This window comes from Monodon monoceros, unplaced genomic scaffold (assembly GCF_005190385.1).
Source record: "Monodon monoceros isolate NGI ecotype Baffin Bay Population unplaced genomic scaffold, NGI_Narwhal_1 Super_Scaffold_18, whole genome shotgun sequence".
In the NCBI taxonomy this organism is placed as follows: Eukaryota; Metazoa; Chordata; class Mammalia; order Artiodactyla; family Monodontidae; genus Monodon; species Monodon monoceros.
In genome coordinates this window covers 148,560,244-148,579,142 of record NW_021703774.1, presented here as the reverse complement: position 1 = coordinate 148,579,142, position 18,899 = coordinate 148,560,244, and the positions used below count along the sequence as shown (strand labels likewise).

The 18,899-nt window shown below is 50.6% G+C and overlaps 2 protein-coding genes across 2 annotated transcripts in view; one reads left to right on the top strand and one right to left on the bottom strand.

The window, feature by feature from the left end:
* ZMPSTE24 (zinc metallopeptidase STE24) overlaps positions 1–3,106 on the top strand; it is a 47,984-nt gene extending 44,878 nt beyond the window's left edge. The window contains exon 10 of the mRNA XM_029230271.1: positions 1,152–3,106. Within this exon, the coding sequence (XP_029086104.1) occupies positions 1,152–1,376 (225 nt within the window). The 3' untranslated portion in view covers positions 1,377–3,106. The remainder of the gene's footprint in view (positions 1–1,151) is intronic.
* Positions 3,107–9,279: 6,173 nt separating this feature from the next.
* The window catches only part of COL9A2 (collagen type IX alpha 2 chain), a 15,391-nt gene continuing 5,771 nt past the window's right edge, over positions 9,280–18,899 (bottom strand). The window contains exons 12-32 of the mRNA XM_029230938.1: positions 18,807–18,860; positions 18,416–18,469; positions 17,968–18,021; positions 17,817–17,870; positions 17,642–17,695; positions 16,452–16,505; positions 16,034–16,087; positions 15,770–15,823; positions 14,781–14,825; positions 14,351–14,404; positions 13,678–13,731; positions 13,341–13,394; positions 13,184–13,255; positions 12,877–12,912; positions 12,685–12,729; positions 12,576–12,608; positions 12,240–12,386; positions 11,904–11,958; positions 11,382–11,570; positions 10,524–10,601; positions 9,280–10,078 (exon numbers count right to left, since the gene is read on the bottom strand). Of these exons, the coding sequence (XP_029086771.1) occupies positions 9,879–10,078; positions 10,524–10,601; positions 11,382–11,570; positions 11,904–11,958; positions 12,240–12,386; positions 12,576–12,608; positions 12,685–12,729; positions 12,877–12,912; positions 13,184–13,255; positions 13,341–13,394; positions 13,678–13,731; positions 14,351–14,404; positions 14,781–14,825; positions 15,770–15,823; positions 16,034–16,087; positions 16,452–16,505; positions 17,642–17,695; positions 17,817–17,870; positions 17,968–18,021; positions 18,416–18,469; positions 18,807–18,860 (1,494 nt within the window). The 3' untranslated portion in view covers positions 9,280–9,878. The remainder of the gene's footprint in view (positions 10,079–10,523; positions 10,602–11,381; positions 11,571–11,903; positions 11,959–12,239; positions 12,387–12,575; positions 12,609–12,684; positions 12,730–12,876; positions 12,913–13,183; positions 13,256–13,340; positions 13,395–13,677; positions 13,732–14,350; positions 14,405–14,780; positions 14,826–15,769; positions 15,824–16,033; positions 16,088–16,451; positions 16,506–17,641; positions 17,696–17,816; positions 17,871–17,967; positions 18,022–18,415; positions 18,470–18,806; positions 18,861–18,899) is intronic.

Sequence of the window (18,899 nt, the reverse complement as noted above, 5' to 3'; positions counted from 1 at the left end):
CAGCAGAGTAGGTAGGTATAGGTTAGTATCTGCTTATGTTTCTATTTATGTCTTACAGTGAGATTCAAGGAACAGTTAGCCTGGGACACTTGAAATCAGGAGATAGATAGATAGATAGATACATAGATAGATAGATAGATAGATACTAGTTAATGATTCTGTCCCAAAAAGTACATTCAAGATGTGGAAAGAAATTTCAGGTAGAATTCAGATATTAACTTTGAACATATCTAAGAAGGTATCAGGAACTCCCAGACTTTATGTTGAAACTCTATATCTGCTAGTGGCAATAAGAGGTACAGAGTAAAAAAAAGTAAACTTTTTTTTTTTTATTGCTGACATATTTTAAGGTAAGAAATAGACATCATGTCATTCAACCTTACTTCAATATGCAAATAAATTACTTTTCCCTCAAAATTTATATTTTCGGATGAAATTTGTCCTCTTCATAGTTGTCACCTTCAGGGACTGAACATTTATTCTGATGAAGCTACCATAGCTCAGAACACTTTAGAAAATTCTATTTTGAGATTGTCATTAGTGGCTATAATATATATATATATGTGTGTGTGTGTGTACACACACATATATATATTAGAATGTTCTCAGTTATCATTTAAAGGTGGATAAGTGAGCAAGAATTTTTTTAAAAAAGAAAGAGTCTGAATATAAATCACCACATCTTACCTGTATCTGAGGAAGGTAGTGTCCATGGGCTTTGGAATCATCAAGAATTTCAGCACTGCCACCTTCTAGCAGTGTGACTACAAGCAAGTATCTCACCTCTCTGAGATACACCTTCCTCATCTGTAAAACAGGAGTAAGGGTAATTACCTTGTAGGATTGTTGGAGAATATGTAAAGTATCAATTCAGTGCCCAGCACATGGCAGGCTCTCAAATGTTAGTATTTCTTTGTTAACACTGACATTCCTTTGGACATATATCTGTTTCTGGTCTGTTGGCTTGGGGGGAAAAGGCTCAATTTTTAATAATTCCCCCACCCTAGGTCCCCTAAATATGAGTGATCTTTCTTTTGGCCTGCTGTTTCTCTTATCCTGAGCCAAACTTCCTCTACAGTTTTGGCTCATGAAACCTTTAGTGACAACAAAGAGGGGAGCAGTGGTTTAAACACTTTTATTTACTTTTTCAGGTTCTTTCTTTTTGCCTAACAGTCCTAAGCCGCAGATTTGAATTTCAAGCTGATGCATTTGCCAAGAAACTTGGGAAGGCTAAAGACTTATATTCTGCTTTAATCAAACTAAACAAAGATAACTTGGGTTTCCCTGTTTCTGACTGGTTGTTCTCTATGTGGCATTATTCTCATCCTCCACTACTAGAGAGACTCCAGGCTTTGAAAAATTCAAAACAAGACTGAGTTGCCCAGGGTCTGCAGCTGAAGACGTTTCTGATTATTCCTGTCCTGGCAGCATGTTTTGGCTCTTGATGTTTTTAAACTTTTTTTTTTTTTGAAGAAAAATTATTAAGTATGGAAAAGCCAAGATTTAAATACATTTAATATCTCATTTCAAAAATGATTTTAATAATCCACTTCTTAAAGAAAGCACTGGATGAAATTTTGAGGCTTCATGTTTTTAAAGGCTTAGTTTTATCTTTAAAATCTAGTTTACCGTCAACTTGTAAAATTACTTGAGAAAATACAGAACTTGTTTTATTTACATGCTTATATGGAACCTGCATATAAGGCGTTTGGGGGCATATGTTTAAAAGGGAACACACCTCTGAATCCTCTCTGTAAGGCAGAAACAGTGGTCCTGAGTCACTGTGCTCATACCTAAGTTGAGACTTATTTTTACTTTCATGCTGTTATGATTTAAGCTGGCCAATCAATGTTTTAAATAAGGAAGAAAGCTAATAATTGGTAAGGCTGATGTTTTGTAAATGAAAGTAGTTAGAAATATGCTCTCTCCTGTTCTATCAAATTTCTCTGTTCCCTCTCTTGCTATACACTGATCAGGAGTTTCTAATAATGCTTTGAAATTAGGAATTATGTACAGAATGTTTTAAATCACTGGGTTTTGTTTTTGTTTTTAAGAAAGTCTTTCTCTTTCTTTCCACCTGGTGGGTATGATCCCATTAGGGGTAAACGAGTATTTTTCTAAACATTCAGCTTTTTCTCACTCATACTCTTGTATTCAATAAATAGTACATCCTTTTACTTAGCAAAAATTGCCATATTGAACAGGCTTTGCTATTTTAAAAGTGGGAGAATGTGGAAAGAAGAAGAAATGACATTTTAAGAGATGTAAGATTGAAATACTGATGATTCTCTTATGATGTTACAGGGAAAAAATATAATTTTCTATCTCTTTCAAGGAGAGAAAAGTTTGCGTTTTTATTTTTCTAATTTTTATCAGTAAGTCTTAAGTGCTATTTAATCAGGCCTGATTCCATTTTAGAAAATTATAGTTCTTGATATGCAGACAAGTTTTATTTTCAAAACAAATGTCATGAAAGATTTCCAGTTTTTGAAGCTGCATGTTTGACTGATTCAAATCTCTGTCCACTTTCTGAATGAGACCCAACTTTGTGCCTAGAGCTCCCACCCACTGGTGATGTGTACCTTCTGGGCATTTATTCCAAAGTGGGATCAACTGTGCGTGCTTGGTATCTGGCCAGAAAGTCTTTTGCTCAGCTGATATTTGGGTGATGTCTTTACATGGAAATATAATAAAAATAAACATCTAGTTTAGTACCGTATTATTTATTTTCCTAAGGCTAAAGAGGAACAGTGCTATGATTTGATCCAGCATCTTTCATCTGTGAATTCATGCTGTGATAACTGCCTTTCCTTCCTTCCGTGCCTTTAAATACAAATTTCAGCTCTGCACAAGTGAAACATTAAAAATTGCCAATGCATATTGATGTACTTTGTCTTTAATTTGACAAAATTTGTCTGTCATTTGTTACCTAGTAGATATATGTTTATTACCCTAGAGGAACCAAGTGCTAGTACTGGGTTGGCCAAAAAGTGCCTTCGGTTTTTAAGTAAAAATAAAAGACACATTTCTCATTTTCACCAAGAACGTTTTATTGAAAAATGTATTCGCCCTTTTGTTCCACTACCTTCTGCCATTTTTCAGGCAACTTCATAATTCCATCTTCCCAAAACATTTTATCTTTTTGAGCAAAGAACTGTTCCAGGTGCCTTTTACAGTCTTCCAGGGAATTGAAATTTTTTCCATTAAGAGAATTTTGTAAAGACCAAAATAATGGAAATCTGAAGGTGCAATGTCTGGTGAATATGGTGGATGAATCAGAACTTCCCATCCAAGCTATAACAGTTTTGCCTGGTCATCAAGGAAACACGCGGCCTTGTGTCATCCTGATGGAAGGTTATGCGTTTTCTGTTGACTAATTCTGTACACTTTTCTCATCGAGTGCTGCTTTCAGTTGGTCTAACTGGGAGCAGTACTTGTTGGAATTAATCGTTTGGTTTTCTGAAAGGAGCTCTTAATAGAGGACTCCTCTCCAATCCCACCATATACACAACATCACCTTCTTTGGCTGAAGACCAGCCTTTGGTGTGGTTGGTGGTGGTTCATTTCACTTGCCCCACGATCTCTTCCATTCCACGTTCTTGTACAGTATCCACTTTTCATCGCCCGTCACAATTTGTTTTAAAAATAGAGCTTTTCATTACATTTAAGTAGAGAATCGCATGTGGAAATATGATCAAGAAGGTTTATTTCGCTTAACTCATATGGAGCCCAAACATCAAAGCGATGAGCATAACCAAGCTGGCGCAGCTGATTTTCAGCACTTGATTTGGATATTTTGAGTATGTCCGCTATTCCCGCGTGGTATAACATTGATTGTTCTCAATTAATGTCTCGATTTGATCGCTGTCAACTTCAACTGGTCTACACGACTGTGGAGCCTCGTCCACCGAGAAATCTCCAGCACGAAACCTCGCAAACCACTTTTGACACGTTCGATCAGTCACGGCACCTTCTCCATACACTGCACAAATTTTTTTTTTTTTGCATTTCGGTTGCATTTTTACCTATCTTGAAATAATAAAGCATAATATGCTGAAAATGTTGCTCTTTTCTTCCATCTTCAATATTAAAATGGCTACATAAAAATTCACCAACTTTGATAAGTCTTTTTTTAAATGCACACTGATATGACAGCTGTCACGTACAGTCTAACAAAATTGTTTTGAATGAAGTTAAAGACAACTAAGTGCTACTAGAGCCATCTGACGGAAGAAACAGAATGAACCTTTTGGCCAACCCACTACGTGAAGAGTAGTGCGAAGCAGTGGCCTGAGTGCCGAGTGGCAGCAGGACCATCACTGCACCTCACCCGGAGTCCTCTTCAGTGCTCCACTCCAGAGTGCCACTTGCTGGTGTTTTCTCAGAAGTGTCATTCAGAACCATTCCTTCTCCATTCCCATAACCTCTCATTGTCTTAGGCCTGTTTGGTCTGCTCCAGCTGCCTCTTTAGTCTTCCTTTCATGTGGCAGCAGTAACTAGCTTTTTTGGGGGGGGGGGCATACCCCGTGCCATGCAGGATCTTAGTTCCCTGACCAGGGATCGAACCCGCGGCCCTTGCAGTGGAAGCGCAGAGTCTTAACCACTGGATCACCAGGGAAGTCCCAGTAACTAGTTTTTTAATATGTGATTGTTTTGACCTGGTCACCTACAGTTTATGGGAGGTGTAGGGATGGCCAGAGGATACTGGAAGGTTCCTGTGGTATTGACCAATCAGGGGAAGGAGTAAAGAGGCCAGCCAAGGAGGGAAAGAGGTGGCAGTCTGCACCCTAATATTTGGTGGGTGTGCAGGGGGCAGAGTGAAGTAGGTCAAGGCCGCAGATAAAATGGCATGACCACAGCAGGGTTTATCTCTGAATCTAAGGCAGAGTCCTTGTGTGTACATACTGCCTTTATCTGACTTGGCTTTTTGCTGAAGTCTGAGAGCTGCTAGTAAATCCTACCTCTGTTTAGGATAGGAGCTGGGATTAAATCAACGACTTTAGCATCAATGGTGGTTCCAGCTTGCCCTTGACCTGTATATTCTCACGCTCACCCCTAATCCTTTATGTGGTATTTCCCCTCCCTGAGGACTCGTTCTTCCACTTGGTCTTTGTCATCAATCTTTTGGATTCGTTTGTACATATATACTTTATGTAGTTTTGACTGTTTTGCGTTTTCTATCGTCATTTGCAGAAAAGCTTTACCTTAGCAGAAAGCTTACCTCGAGGGCCTTCAGTTCTGTCATAGATGCTATACAAAAAAAAGTACAGAGAACTTCTTTCCAGAAACTCCTGATTCAAGATCATGATGATGTGAGCAAGTAACTCTTGTGTCAGGCTATATACAGTTTGGTGGAAAAGCAGGAATAATCCATAGTGGGATGGTATGGCCCTATTCAGACAATATGGATAGGGAAACCTCTTGCTCTTCTCTTATTATTCAGGATAGTTTCCAGGGAGGAGGGTTTCCCAAACAATATGACCAGAGACAGATAGGAAGACACCTCCATGTGTTCTAAAAACCTGTGAAACCAGGACTGTTCTTACCCAGCGAGCAGGATGAAGCTGGCATCTCAGTTAACAAATAACCTGTACCTTCAGGTCAGAGCTCCCCTCTGGCTCTCTGCCTGATGATTGACAAACAGGGGAGTATAACTTAGGGTTGAGATCCAGGGCAGGGCTCTAGAATGCAGCACACCACTTACTGTGAAGACCTCGGGTAGGGAACTTGACTGAGCCTTTATTTCTCCATCTGTCATTTAGTCAGCAAATACCGTGCCCACGCGCTGTACCAAGCTCTGCTCCAGGTGCTAGGGAACACGTTAGTAAGTAAACGATAGAAAATCCCCGCCTCGTGGAGTTTACATTCTAGTGTGGAAAATAGACGGTCAGAATACACAAAACAGGTATCAAATGAGAAAAAGGAGGACCTGAGGTGTTTGTGGGTTGGGGGGAGGAGGGGAGTTGATAAAAGGTGTCACTGAAGGTAATGTTTGAACAAAGACCTGGAGAAAGTGAGTGGGTGATCTCTGCAGGTGTTTGGGGAAAGAGCATTCCAGGAAGAGCGAACAGCAAGCGTAAAGGCCTTGATGTGGGAGCAGGCCTGCTGTTTGAGGAACACCAGAAGGCCAGAGAGGCTGGGGTGGGGTGTTCTAGGAAGAAATGGTGGGAGATAAAGTCTGATGGGTAGGGATGCAGCAGATTTACAGGGTCTTGTAGGCCATTGGAGGAACTCAGGCTTTTATTAGACTACAGTGGACGTCATTGGAGGGTTTTGGGCCAAGGAGTGACATGGTCTAAGTTTTAACAGGAGCACTGGCTGCTATGTTGAGGAGCAAGGGTACAAGCAGGGGACTAGTTGGGAGGCTCTTGCAATACTTCCACAAGGGACTTCCCTGGTGACACAGTAGATAAGATTCTGCACTCCCAAGGGCAGGAGGCCCAGGTTTGATCCCTGGTCAGGGAACTAGATCCCACATGCATCCCACAACATTCTACTTGAGACAACAGTGCTCACAGAATGAATGAATATTTGCTAAACAAATGAGTGAAAAGGTGGTTGACAGGGTTGGAGATGAATTAGCAATAAGGGGTGAAGGCAGAAGGAGTTAAAGGTGATGCAAGTTTCAGGCCTGGGTACTGGGTAGATGGTAGAACTAGTTACTGAGATAGGGGACCCTGAAGGAACAGGTTAGGGGCAGGGAGTGACCAGTTTGGGATGAGTTGAGTTTGAGGTGCTTATCAGAGAGGGTGTGCAAAGGGGCAAAGGACACATTTCTTCTCATCCACTTGACTTTAGTTGGTTGTAACCTCATGAACAGCATGACAGAGGCCCATTAACCAGGACAACTGGCTATGGGTCCTGTCACCAATGGAAGCCTTCCTTTACAGGTAAGATACAAGCCTACCATTTATCCTGGGGAAATTTCTGCCCCTACCAGGATCTTTTGGATTAGCCTGTCTACTGCTGCTCCACCGCTCTTGCCAGTGCTTACCTGGCCGAGGGTTTGTCAGCTTCTAAGCCCACCTGGTGCCATCATATGATACCCATTCCTGGCGGTGGAGGGAATAACCCAGATGCTCTGGGTCATCTTGGAAAATGCCTCAGCCACACACAAGCTGAGACCAAATCCCTTCCTTCCTGGTTTGACGATTGGTGGGGTCTTCTTTGAGCACCCTGAACATATTATTCATTCACTTAACAACTATTTTATTGAGCACCTGCTATGTGCCAGGCACCGTTTTGAGGTTTTGTTTTTGAAACTTTCTTTTGTTTTCTCTTCTCTTTTCAAATGACTTTTTTCTTATGTACAGAGGTATGTATGTATATATCTCTGGTGAAACATTTAAGTTCTACCCTCTTAGCAAATTTCAATTATATAGTCTTATCAACCAGAGTCACTTATGTTTTACCAGGCACTGTTTTACGTGCTGGGGAATGGAGTGGCAAACAAGACCAAAGTTTCTGCCGTTATGGAGCTTGTATGTTGTATGTTGAATAGTGATAAGTGCTAAGGAGAAATAGTAAAACCCAAGGTGGGTATCAATATTGGGATAGGGGTGAGAAGGTCACTTTTGAGTAGAGACCTGACGTGAGGTTGCTGTCCGTGATATTTTGAAAAAGAACATTCCAGGTAGAGAGCATAAATAGCATGTGTGTTGGCGCAGCATGTTTGAGGAGCAGCACAGGGGCTGGAGTGGCTGGAATGGAATGTACCAGGGTCCATGCGTGGACCTGAGGTCAGAGAGGCTTCTGGGAGAATTGTAAGATCAAAGTAAGGACGTGTGTTTTTCCTGAGTGAATCACCCTCCAGGAAGTATCAGAAAGGCTACCAGCCACTAGTTCCTAGGAATCAGCCCCCTTTTGGCTCCTTCAAATGCCTGAGTCATAAGGAGTGAGGCGTAACTCTGCATAAGATCTGTGAATCATGTAATTCAGATCTTCCAGTGGAACTACTCTCAGGGAAAGTCACAGAGAAGGAGAAGGAAAGAGGCCAGGGCCAGCACATGAGGAAACCTCACAGAATAGACTGGCTCTCTAAGCCCAAAGTTTCAGGCACCGGGACAAGTAAAGTGACATGGCCTGGGGAAGGAGCGCCCTCCCCCAGCAGGTAGGAGATGCCTGAGAGCCTGCTGCTCAGGGCCAGGGTTCAGCTGCCTCCTGTAGCCCTCACCCTCTCCCCTCCACTGAGCTCTAGATGCTGCATTCCAGCAGCTCCCCTGGCAGACACAGCAGCAGCGGGGCCTTCGGAGGGGCCTGGGATGCTGTGACTTCGGATTTGCCAAAGCTCTGAGGGTCAAGCCACCTCTGTGGCCCTTAGGGCTACCCTGCCTTCTCCTTCCTGTCTGTCCCTGGATGGAGGTAAGGGGGCTGAGAAGTCACCCATAGGGTATATGTGTGTGTGTGTATTGGGGCAGGGGAGGCTACTGAGGGCAGTTCTTGGCAGCTGCTGGCCAGAGGAAGAGAAGCCTGCTCCAGCGTAAGTGGAGACTTGCAGGCAAGTGTAGGGTGAGGTGTAAGAGAGACCAAGCTTCACAAATGCTGGGACCTCAGGCCGGAGTCCTGTGTCTCCAGGAGGAAGCTGGCAGAATGCTTCATTTGGGGGAATAAATGCCCAAATCAATAATGGCGCAAAGGGATTGGTCACTCCCTGAATTTCAAAAGCTCCCATCATTGCATGGGTCAGAGGTACCTGCCACGCCCTTTCCTGCTGCTGCTGCTTGGAGTGGCCTTGCTGGCCTACACGGCTATGAGGCTGGGAGCCCTCAGGCCGACACATCAGATCTGAGTCAGTCTCCCCTAGATGTTCCCTCAGTGAAAGTGGCATGAGTGAATGTCACTTCTGCCCTCATCATCCAGGTCCAGGTCTGTTTTTCTCATGGGCCTAGAAGCCCCTGGAAGGCAAGAGCCAGGTCTTCCAGTCTTGGCTGCCAGCTCCTGCCCCAGGGCCAGCACACGGTGGGTGCCAAAGCTCACAGAGGACCTCCTGTGTGTCAGGCCCTGGCAAGACATTGGGTGCGCTCTACTGAATAAATGAGGCAAGGCCAAGTCCTTGCCCAGCTGTACAAAGGCTGGGAAGGATCTGCCCAAAGTTAGACAGAGGGTCACCATCCTAACTCTACCTGCAGGTTCATCCCACAGGTGTTCCTCAAATATGCTGTACCGTCCTCATAATTCAGGATGTGCCCAGAGGCAGGTACCCCACCCTCCCCCCTCCCCTTCTGGAGCCCTTGACCATCCTGCTCAGGTCGTGGAGGCCCACCCCTAATCCACAAGAAATTAAGCCCAACGCTCGCAACCTGGTTTGTACCCAAGTCAGGGGCTTTTATTTACAGAAAGGCCTGGGCGGATCTAGCGGTTTGGTGGGAGAAGGTGATGCCAGAAAGGGAAGGGAGATGGGTGTTTAAATACTCAGATGGGAGGAAGGTAGGGAGGAAGTAGTGGACTGGCTTAAGGATGGCCACCTCTGGGCAGTCACCCAGTAAGCCCAGGAGGTGAAAATGGAATCAGGAACCAGCAAAGGTGTCAGTCCACTTGCCCCAAGGACAAGATGTCCAGTGGAGGATGGTGTAAATTAAGGAGACATTTGTTTCGGTGACATCTGAGCGGTGCTCCGGGAAGGAAAGCCACCCCATCCTCTGGACCTCGCACTCTCCAGTGCCACTTGCCCTGTCTGTTAGCCTCACCTTTTCACTCTGATGTCCTCCCTTCCCTTCCCCCATGTTTTAGAATTTCCTTTTCCTCAGGACTCCTGGGTCCCAGACAGAGGTCCCGGGAAAGCTAGTTTCCTGGGCAGAGGAATGGGATGCATGTCCACCCAGAGGGCACCTAGTCCTTTTCCCCCAGGATGCCCACTGGGCTCCATCTTGGCCTGATGCTCATGGCCCCTTGATGGATCCAGGCTCTGTGAGGCGTGCAGACGTGTAGGCTGAGGCTGCAAGGCAGGCCGCAGGCTCACAGAATCCTGGCAGCCCCATGGGGCCTGGCAGGCCAGGTCGGCCTGCCTCTCCTGGGGCCCCTGCGACCCCTCGATCTCCATCTTTGCCGTTGATCGCCTGGCCAGACCGGCCAGGCAGTCCTGTGAGAGGGAGAAGGTCAAGACATCAAGGCCTCCTCCTGTCTCAGCTTTAGATTTCCTGTCTCACTTTTCAGGTGGGGAAAATGAAGCCAAGGACACCACAGAGAGAAGGGACTCTGCCCCAGACACAGAGGTTCTGAGAGTCGTGTCTGATTGTCCTTTCCTCCCAACTCCCAATCAGTGTCGCTGGGGAGCACATGCCCCTTCCTTTCCCTCCACGAAGCAGATTTTTGTGCAACCCAGGAACTCCTCAGAATCCCAGCTGCCCAGTTCTCAGCCAGACCCTGCCCAGAGGCTCCTGGGTGCTCCAAAAGTATCAAAAATCGGCTGTGTGGGACTGAGTTGGCTGAGCATGAGGCCTCCATGGAAGAGACCCAGTTGTCTCTGGATCATTAATCCCAAAGCTGAGAGACACAACTGCCACTGGGCAGTGCCAAGATCTTACCTGGGATCCCTGGGGGCCCAGGCATCCCGGGATGCCCTCGTCCAACTTCTCCCCTATCACCCTTCTCTCCACGTTTTCCTGCAGAGAAAGAATCAAGCCTTAGTTTTTCAGAATAGGAAAATGCTTTTTTTCTACTTGGCTTGCTACTTAATTTCTATTTCACACACAACAGTTATTTGTTTTGTGCTAGTTTATAATAGGGGAAAGTTGGAAATGACTGCAGACCTGATTAAATAAAGGCAAGTCCAAAGGATGGAAGGCTATACAGCTGGTAGAGTTCTTTACAGGAAAGTGTCTAATAATCACAATAGTTGGCATTTACTATATGCCAACTCTATGTAAGTTACCTATAAATGTAATCTTCATGACAACTAGGAGGTTGTTGCTATTAATATCCCCATTTTACAGATGATAAATCTAAGGCCCAGGAAGATAAACAGGTAACTTGTTCAGGAGCCACAATGAGAAAGTGGCAGAGTCTGGACTCACACCTGTCTTGTGACTCGAGCTTGCCTTCTTGAGTATTTTGTTAATCTGCCTCCCCACTTTTAGAGACGTGGAAGGAGGTTTATGGAGTACCACTAAGTAAATTTAAAACAAACAAAACCCCCCAAAAAACCCAATCTGTAAAACAGTACATTCATTTCTATCAATTTGCTACTGAAAAAGCAAGCCCAGGAGTCACATGTGGGAGAAATGGGTGCAAGTGTCTATACCTCATCCTGGGAAGGGGAATGATGAAAGATAAAACAGGAGGCAGGGCAATCAACTCAGTAACTGAGGACCGCCCCCCGCCCCCAGGGGCTGGTCTTGGCCAAACCCCCATCCTCTGGCCACCACAGACAGAATAGCACTCACCCTTGGGCCCGGTGTTGCCAATCTGACCCACAGCTCCCACGATGCCAGGAATGCCCCGAGGGCCAGGGTGCCCAATGGGTCCCTGTTTGCCTGGGTACCCAGGAGGCCCAGGGGGTCCTGGGAGACCCATCATCCCAGTCGCACCCAGAGCCTCCCGCTTGGCACTCACAGCTATCTCTGCCAGTTGCTCTGGAGGGAGGGAGGGAGACAGAGAAGTCTGTAAGCTGGGTGTCAGCTCAGTAAAACTGGGGAAGGCAGAGCATCCTGGCCCCTGGCCCCTGGTCCCTACGTGTGCACGCAGAACAGCCTGGGGGTTAACCTCCACCTTCCTCAGGCTATTGTACGGATGTCAAAGGTCCTGAGAGGGCAGGGATGTAGGTAAGGTCCCCAGCCCCTTGGAGGGGTCAGAGCTGGAATGGCCACCCCTGACTCCAGACTCTCCAGCAAGGCCACTTGAAGAGGCTCCTGAAGGATGGCGATGCCCTGGCTTGTGAGGAGGAGTTGTTTCCCCCCGCCCCTCACCCTGCAGCATCTTCAGCACCACATCCTCAATGTGCTGGTCACTGGCGTCTCGGCCCTGAAAGCAGAGGAGGTCGTTCAGGAAGAAGCCCCTGGCTGCCAGGGCTGACCGCTGCAGCGCGATGACCCCCTCCTGTTCCCGTTTTCTCACCAGAAGTATTTTCAGCATCTGACTGAAATCCCTCCTGCACCCACACCCATCCTCTCTGACCCTGAGGTTTGGAACCAGCCTCAGGGAAGCCAGCTTCCTCTGGGAATTCCCAGCCTTTGGGGCGATAAGCAGCAACCCAAAGAGATGTCCTTCCAAAGAGACGCCTCCTGCCCTGGAGGCCAACTTACCGCCACGCCCTGCCTCCCAGGCTGTCCGGGCAACCCTCGGTTTCCAGCCAGTCCTCGAGGGCCCGGGGGCCCGGGGTAGCCCTGCACCCCCGGGGCGCCTGCATCCCCGCTGGGGCCCGGATAGCCGGCTTCTCCGCGGACTCCTTGCTGCCGAGTGGGGTCGGGGCAGAGCCAGGGTCAGAGGACGCACGCGCTGGGGGCAGCGGGGTTCGGGGTTGGGGAAGGATGGGATGGAGGGGAGGGAAGCCTGGGGAGCCGCGGTCCTGGTCCCCAGCGGCGCTGAGGGAAGGCGGGTGGCGGGAGAGGGGAAGGTGGTGTCGCGGCTGCAGAACTCACCTGTCCCTTGGGCCCCGGCTCGCCAGACTCGCCCTGCAAGCACAAGGAAGAGCGGTCACGAGGCTGTGGGGTCCCAGGGCCCGCCTGCTGCCCCCCGCAGCCGGCTCACCTTCTCGCCTTTCTCTCCTGGGAGGCCAGCCACCCCCAGATCGCCCTGCAGATTGAGACCGAGTCAGACCGCCGTGGCCCCGCGTGGCGTGGGAGCAGGGGCGGGGCGGCTGTGCCGGCCTGTGACACCCGCGTCCTCCGCCCCGACGCGGGATGCCCAGACGTTGGGGGAAGGGGACATGCTGGCACTCACCACTCCGCCGCGGGGCCCGGTCTTCCCTGGGAAGCCCTGGAGAAAGCGGGGAGTCCGGGGCTTGGTGAGCTCGGATCCAGGGAAGGCTGGGTCCACAGGGTCCCCCCAACCCCGGCTCCTGGCCACACGCCCCGCTGCAGCTCTGCCTCTCACCGCCCGCCCCCCAACCCCGGGGTCCCTTGGGACCCGCAGGGAGAACTTTTCCCACGAAGATTTGCGGTGCTCAAGGATCTCACTGCCCTCCACCGACTCCTCCCGCAGAGTCTTAAGGCGTCTTTCCCTGGTATTTTCCAGCCCCATTTGGTACCTTGTCTCCCTTGATGCCTGGCAAGCCTTGGGGCCCTGGAATTCCGGGAGGACCCTGTTCCCCCTTGGGGCCCTGAGGAGAAAAGAAACCAGAGGAATAAGTCAGATGAGGTGCCCAGACGTGCTCCCCATGCCCATCCCAGCCACCCTGCACTTACCTGTCGGCCTTGAGGGCCTGGCTGCCCCACTGGCCCCCTCTCACCATGGTCACCCTGAAATGGAAAGTGAAGGTCACATCCGGGCTCTCAGCAGGGGCAGCCTCACCCTGCCAGATCCCCGACCCTGTGGTCAGGGTGCCCTCCATTCCTGCTGTCACCGCCGTGGAGGTCCTGGGCTCCACTTCAGAGCTGCAAACCGAGGCCCTGACTGGGAGGCCTCATGCAGGCTGGGCAGGATGGGCAGGCACTGGAGCCTTGAGAGGACCCAGATCCTGGGTCCAGCAGTGCCAGCTGCTGCAGAGGCCCCCAGGGAGGGGCCGCTGTGCCAGGCACTTACCTTCTGCCCCATGATGCCCGGGGGACCGATTTCTCCTCGAGGCCCCGGCTCTCCCTGGGGGACAGAGAAATCAGAGGTGAGCCATAGCCTGGAGGATCCCTCCTTTCCGCACCTGGCCGGCCCCTACCCACCCTTGGGGCTCAGCTAATTTGCTTCATCGGGAAGACTTCCTTCACCTCCTCAGCTTCTGGTCCCTGTACTTTTCCTTCATAGGACCCAATACAGCTGTAGTCATCATGCGATCACTTGTTTAATTTAACGTCTGTCTCTCCCACGAAACCGTGGGCTCCACGGGAGTCGGGGACCGTCTACCTCAGCGCCCAGCGGGTTGCGGATGTTTGGTGAACGTTTATGGAACGAATGAATGAATGACTTCCCGCTGGATTCTCAGCCCCAGTCAGCTGGGCCATCTGGAGAGGCCCTACCCCAGGACTGAAGCAGCTCCCACCCACCCTCTCTGCATTGTACACAGGGAAACCGGGGCCCAGAGAGAGAAGAGAGCTGCCCTGCGTCAGTGGCAGAGCCTCGACTGGCACCGAGGGCACCCCTAGGCTAGGGCTCCACCTCACAGTCTCACTCAGGCCCCATACAATGCGTGCAGGGTCCTCAGGCCTGGGGGAGCGGGGGAAGGGAGCAAAGCAAGAGGCCTTGTGTCCGAAGAGGGGACACTCACCTCCTTCCCGGGGGAACCAGAGACTCCTGGGAAGCCTTGCCGGCCTGGCTCACCCTGCAGGAAAACAGAGTTCTGAGGTCAGTCTGTGTAGCCCAGTCAGGCCCTTGGCCTTGGAGAAGCCCAGGGAACCTTAAAAAGACTCTGGAACCAAATGAGCTGGGGAGAGGAGAGGGTTCTTGGTGAGGTCCTCTGGACTCCGTTGATCTTCCTGTTTCTCATCTAGATATGCAGCCATGCCATCCTGTCTCCTCTAGCCAGGATGAGGGTGGGAGGGAGGTGACAGGAGGGAGGTGGTTAGGCCCAAGAGACTCGTGTCCGGGCCAAGTCTCTGAGCTTGGGCTGAGGACGGGGCCTTGCAGTCTTTAAGCCGCATCCCTGGTCCCTGCCCCCAGGCTCGCTTGCTCAGATGAAGCCAACTCTGCCCTCTTACCTTGTCTCCAGGGCCTCCTTTTGTCCCAGGCTGGCCGGGCACACCCTGTAGAAGGAAGCTGATGTCAGTTTCTCCCCTGGCAGGGGGAGCCCTGTGCACCTACCGCTTTGCCTCCCGGATTCCTCCCCTGCCTTATGGGAGCTGAACAGCAGAAGGCCCAGCCGTGAACTTGACTGTGCCTAGCCGCGAATCCCCGGTGAGAGAGGAGGTGGGTACAGAAGGGCCTGCCTACAAGTGCCTGTGGTCCATAGGGAGCAGAGGGCCATATGTGAGTGCACACAGGAACGCAGTCTGCACGTGGACATGTTAGCAGGCCTCGGCCTCAGTACCCCTGGCAGGGAGGGACAGGGGTTCCCAGAAGGTGTGGGCTGGAGGTGGGCCTGACGGTGAGAAGGCACAGAGAGATGGGAAGGGCATTCCAAGCAGAGGGACCAGTAAAGGCTTGAATGTGTGGAGGCAGAAAAGCCAAGGCCATGTTGAGAAGGGAGAGGATGAAGAGGGGCAGTGGCTGACGAGGCAGAGGGATAGGCTGGGGTCAGATTATGGTGGTCCTGAGATGCTAAGATGAGCTGTGACGACGAGGAGTGTAGCTGTCCTGTTCGTAACTTTCCCTGCCACTTACTGTACCTCAGTAACTCTACTGAATGACTGGACAGAGTGACTTTCCTGGAGGCAGCAGGGGAGGGGGAGCACGGAAGGTGTTTAGCGGGGAAATGGTCAGATTCCACTTAGCCAACATGGACGGTGGGAATGATCAAAGAGAAGGCCAGAGAAACTGTCCCAATGACGAAGCCTAAGCCAGGTCAGACTTGGTGAGGAGGCCTGAGCTGGGTGGGGACAAGGACTAGAGCACAGCCCTGGCTGTGTGACTTCCATCTCATCAGTCACTCACGCCACCTTGGGGAGGTGGGCCACAGAGTGCCTGGCCTCCTGGAGGAGGATAAGCAACTTGCTGTGTGGCAGCCCCCGTGGCTCCGCCCCATACTCACCACTAGGCCCTGGTGGCCCGGGTTTCCTGGCCGCCCCACCTGTCCTGCACTGCCCTGCAAGAGACAGAACCAGAGACACAGATGAGTCTCCCACCCGAGTGGAGGCAGGGAAACTGAGGCCCCGAGGCAACCAGGAATGTGTCCGTGACATGTGTGAGGATTCCAGGCTCCTAGGCCTCCAGGCTCAGTGTGATGGGACTCAGAGCCTCAGCTGGAAAGGGCCCTGACCCTTGCCCCAATCCCACCAGCCATCCCCCCTCCTACCTTCGTGCCAGGTGTGCCTGGGGTCCCGTCCTTGCCGTCAATGCCTGGTGGGCCCTGCTCAGGAGGAAAGTTGAAGGGACACTCACAATGGGGAGATGCCTAGGGTCAGGCCACCCACCCGTGTCCCTGTGTGGGTCAGGTCACCTTGGGAAGCCCCACTAGCCAATTGGGGGTGGGAGAGTGGAAGTGGGAAGGGATTTCGTGGAATGGACCACAGTCCTTCCCTTGTGTGGGTGATGAGTGTCCCAGGACCTCTCCTACATCACCACCCTATTTACAGGTGAAAAAACTAAGGCGCAGAAAGAGGGCATTTCCAGAGGTGACAGCCCACCGGCAACAGAGTTCAGTCTAGAATCCCAGGCTCCTCCTCCTCTGGGGGCTTGGAGAGCTACCTGGACCCCGCCCTCTGTCCACTTACGGTTGCTCCCTTCGGGCCTGTTATTCCCTGGGGTCCTCGGATACCTTGGCTGCCCTGCAAAGTAGACAGAGATCAGATCAGCTTCAGGAGGCTGAACTCCTGTCTGGCTGTTCAGAGAAGGGAACAGCTAAGAAGAGTGGCCTCCGGGTCCCAGGGTCCCTGTGGCACAGGCCATGCTGTGCAGGGGCTGGAGGAGAGGGGCCTAGTTGTATGAGTTTGCCCTGGACCTAGTGGGAGGGAGTAGAGGTCAGCACCAAGCAGGCTGGGCTGGAGCAGGACAGGGGAGGAGCCAGCACTCCTGAGACCCACCAAGGCCCTGAGTGACACTGATGTGAAGAAACACAACAACTAAAGACAATGTGTGGACTTGGTTTGGGTCTTGCTTTGAACAAGAACCCTGAAAAGACATTTTTGAGATCACTGGGAAAAACTGACTACAAGCTCATGACTAGATGATGTTCAGGAATAATTGATAATTTTGTTGGAGGGATAATGATATCGTGGTTATGTGAGGAAAGAGCCTTATTTGTAAGAGATACATTCAGAAGTGGGTAACATGACGTAATGTTAAGAATTTGCTTGAAAATATCAGAGCAAAGCAATGAAGTGAAGGAGAGAAAGGAAGAAGAGGATGGATGAAGTGAGAGCGGTAAAAGGTTAATTTGGGGAGGTAGGTACATAAGGGATCACTATAGTATTCTCCCTACTTTTGCGTTTGTTAAAAAACTTGCACAATAAAAAAACTAACAAAAAGAAAAACAACCCTAACTTTACTTTCTGCTCAATTTTTCTGTAAACTCAGAACTGCTCAAAAGAGATAGTCTTTTACTTTAAAAAAAAAAAGAGAGAGTTAAGAGAACTGGGATCTGGACCAAATCCCATTAGCCCCATGACTGATTCCCTGGAATTTCATTGTCTGGCCCCAGTGACCGTGGGACTGCATTACACGGTTCTCCCAAAGTCTGAATTTGATCAGCAACAGGCTGGGCTTGGAGGAGGGGGCTTCTGGGGCTGGCTGGGCTCTGGGCACAGACGTTCCTCCCTCACATCAGTCACCCACACGCACAGACACGCAGAATAACGTATGCACACACACACACGTTTGTGCACGCACGTGAGCCTTGGGTGGAGCTGAGTCCACCCAGTTCTCCCCAGGGGCCGTGACTGGACAGGGGTGCCTGAGGACTCACCACATCACCCTTCTCCCCAGCTCGGCCTGGTGGCCCCTGAGGACCTTCCTCACCCTGGCAAGAAGGACAAACAGAAATGCAAGTCATGTGGGCTCAGGGGGAGCCGCAGCCCTCCGCAGCCCTAGGAGCTGTGTCTGGAGGAGGTGGGTGTGGGCGGAAGCAGGAGCAGACTCACCGGTGACCCGGCGGCGCCGATGGAGCCCACCATGCCTTTGTACCCTTGAGGACCCTGGGGAGAGCAGAGGTCGCGGGTCAGTCCTGGCTGGACCCCAGAGGCCAGGGGGCTGGTTCCAGCAGCTCTTGCAGGACACCCCAGACCCACTCACCGTCTCTCCTTTGGGTCCCGCCATGCCCGGGTAGCCCCTGACGCCCTGGGGACCCTGTCAAGACAGAAGAATGACAGCGATGGCAACTAGAAGGCCCACTTCGTGACACCTTCCCTGACCCCCACCCAATTTTCTCAGTGCCTCTCTGAGGCAGGCACGGAGTCCCTATCACAGATGGTCACTGATGCTCGGAGATGGGAGAGACTCGCCAGGGTCACTCAAAAGGGACAGTGGAAGAACCTGAGCCTCAGGTGAGTCTTCTGGCTGACAGCCTTTGTTCCTGTCCCCCAGCCTCTCACAGTCAGCCTCAGCCTCCCTCCCCCCACGCCCAGAGACACACCAGCTGGACGCAGGTGTCTCTTTCACAAGTTAGAGCCCAGAGCACGAGAATGACTCCACTAAGGTCTCCCAGGAGAGGTGAGGAGGGCCCTTGGAAAGTGTTCCTTACCGGCGGTCCAGGGATGCCTTGCTCTCCAGAGGCACCCACATCTCCCTTGGTACCCTAAGGGGCAGGAAGAGCAGTCAGATAGGCAGGCAGATCGAGAGACAAATATACAGACAACCAAAGACACCATCCTCTTCCCAGCAAAAGCAGACAGGAAGCCCTCCTAGAAACCATACGGTCCCATGTGACGGACGGATGGGGAAATGGAAGCACAGCAAGGAGAACGGACTTGCCCAGGGACACATTGACCTAGAATCTAGGCCTCTTGCCTCCCAGCTCAAGGCTTTATCCCCAGAGACCCACAGGGGAAGGGGAAGGGAGAAGGATGGGGGGCAGGCTCCTGTAGGCCCCTCTCCACACACACCCTCCCGGGGCCCTCAGCCCTCACACTCACGGGCTTCCCCTGGCGGCCGGAATCTCCCAGATGCCCGCGCTTGCCAGGATGCCCCTGCAGGGAAGGAGAGAGCTCAGAGTAGGTCCCCCCCCC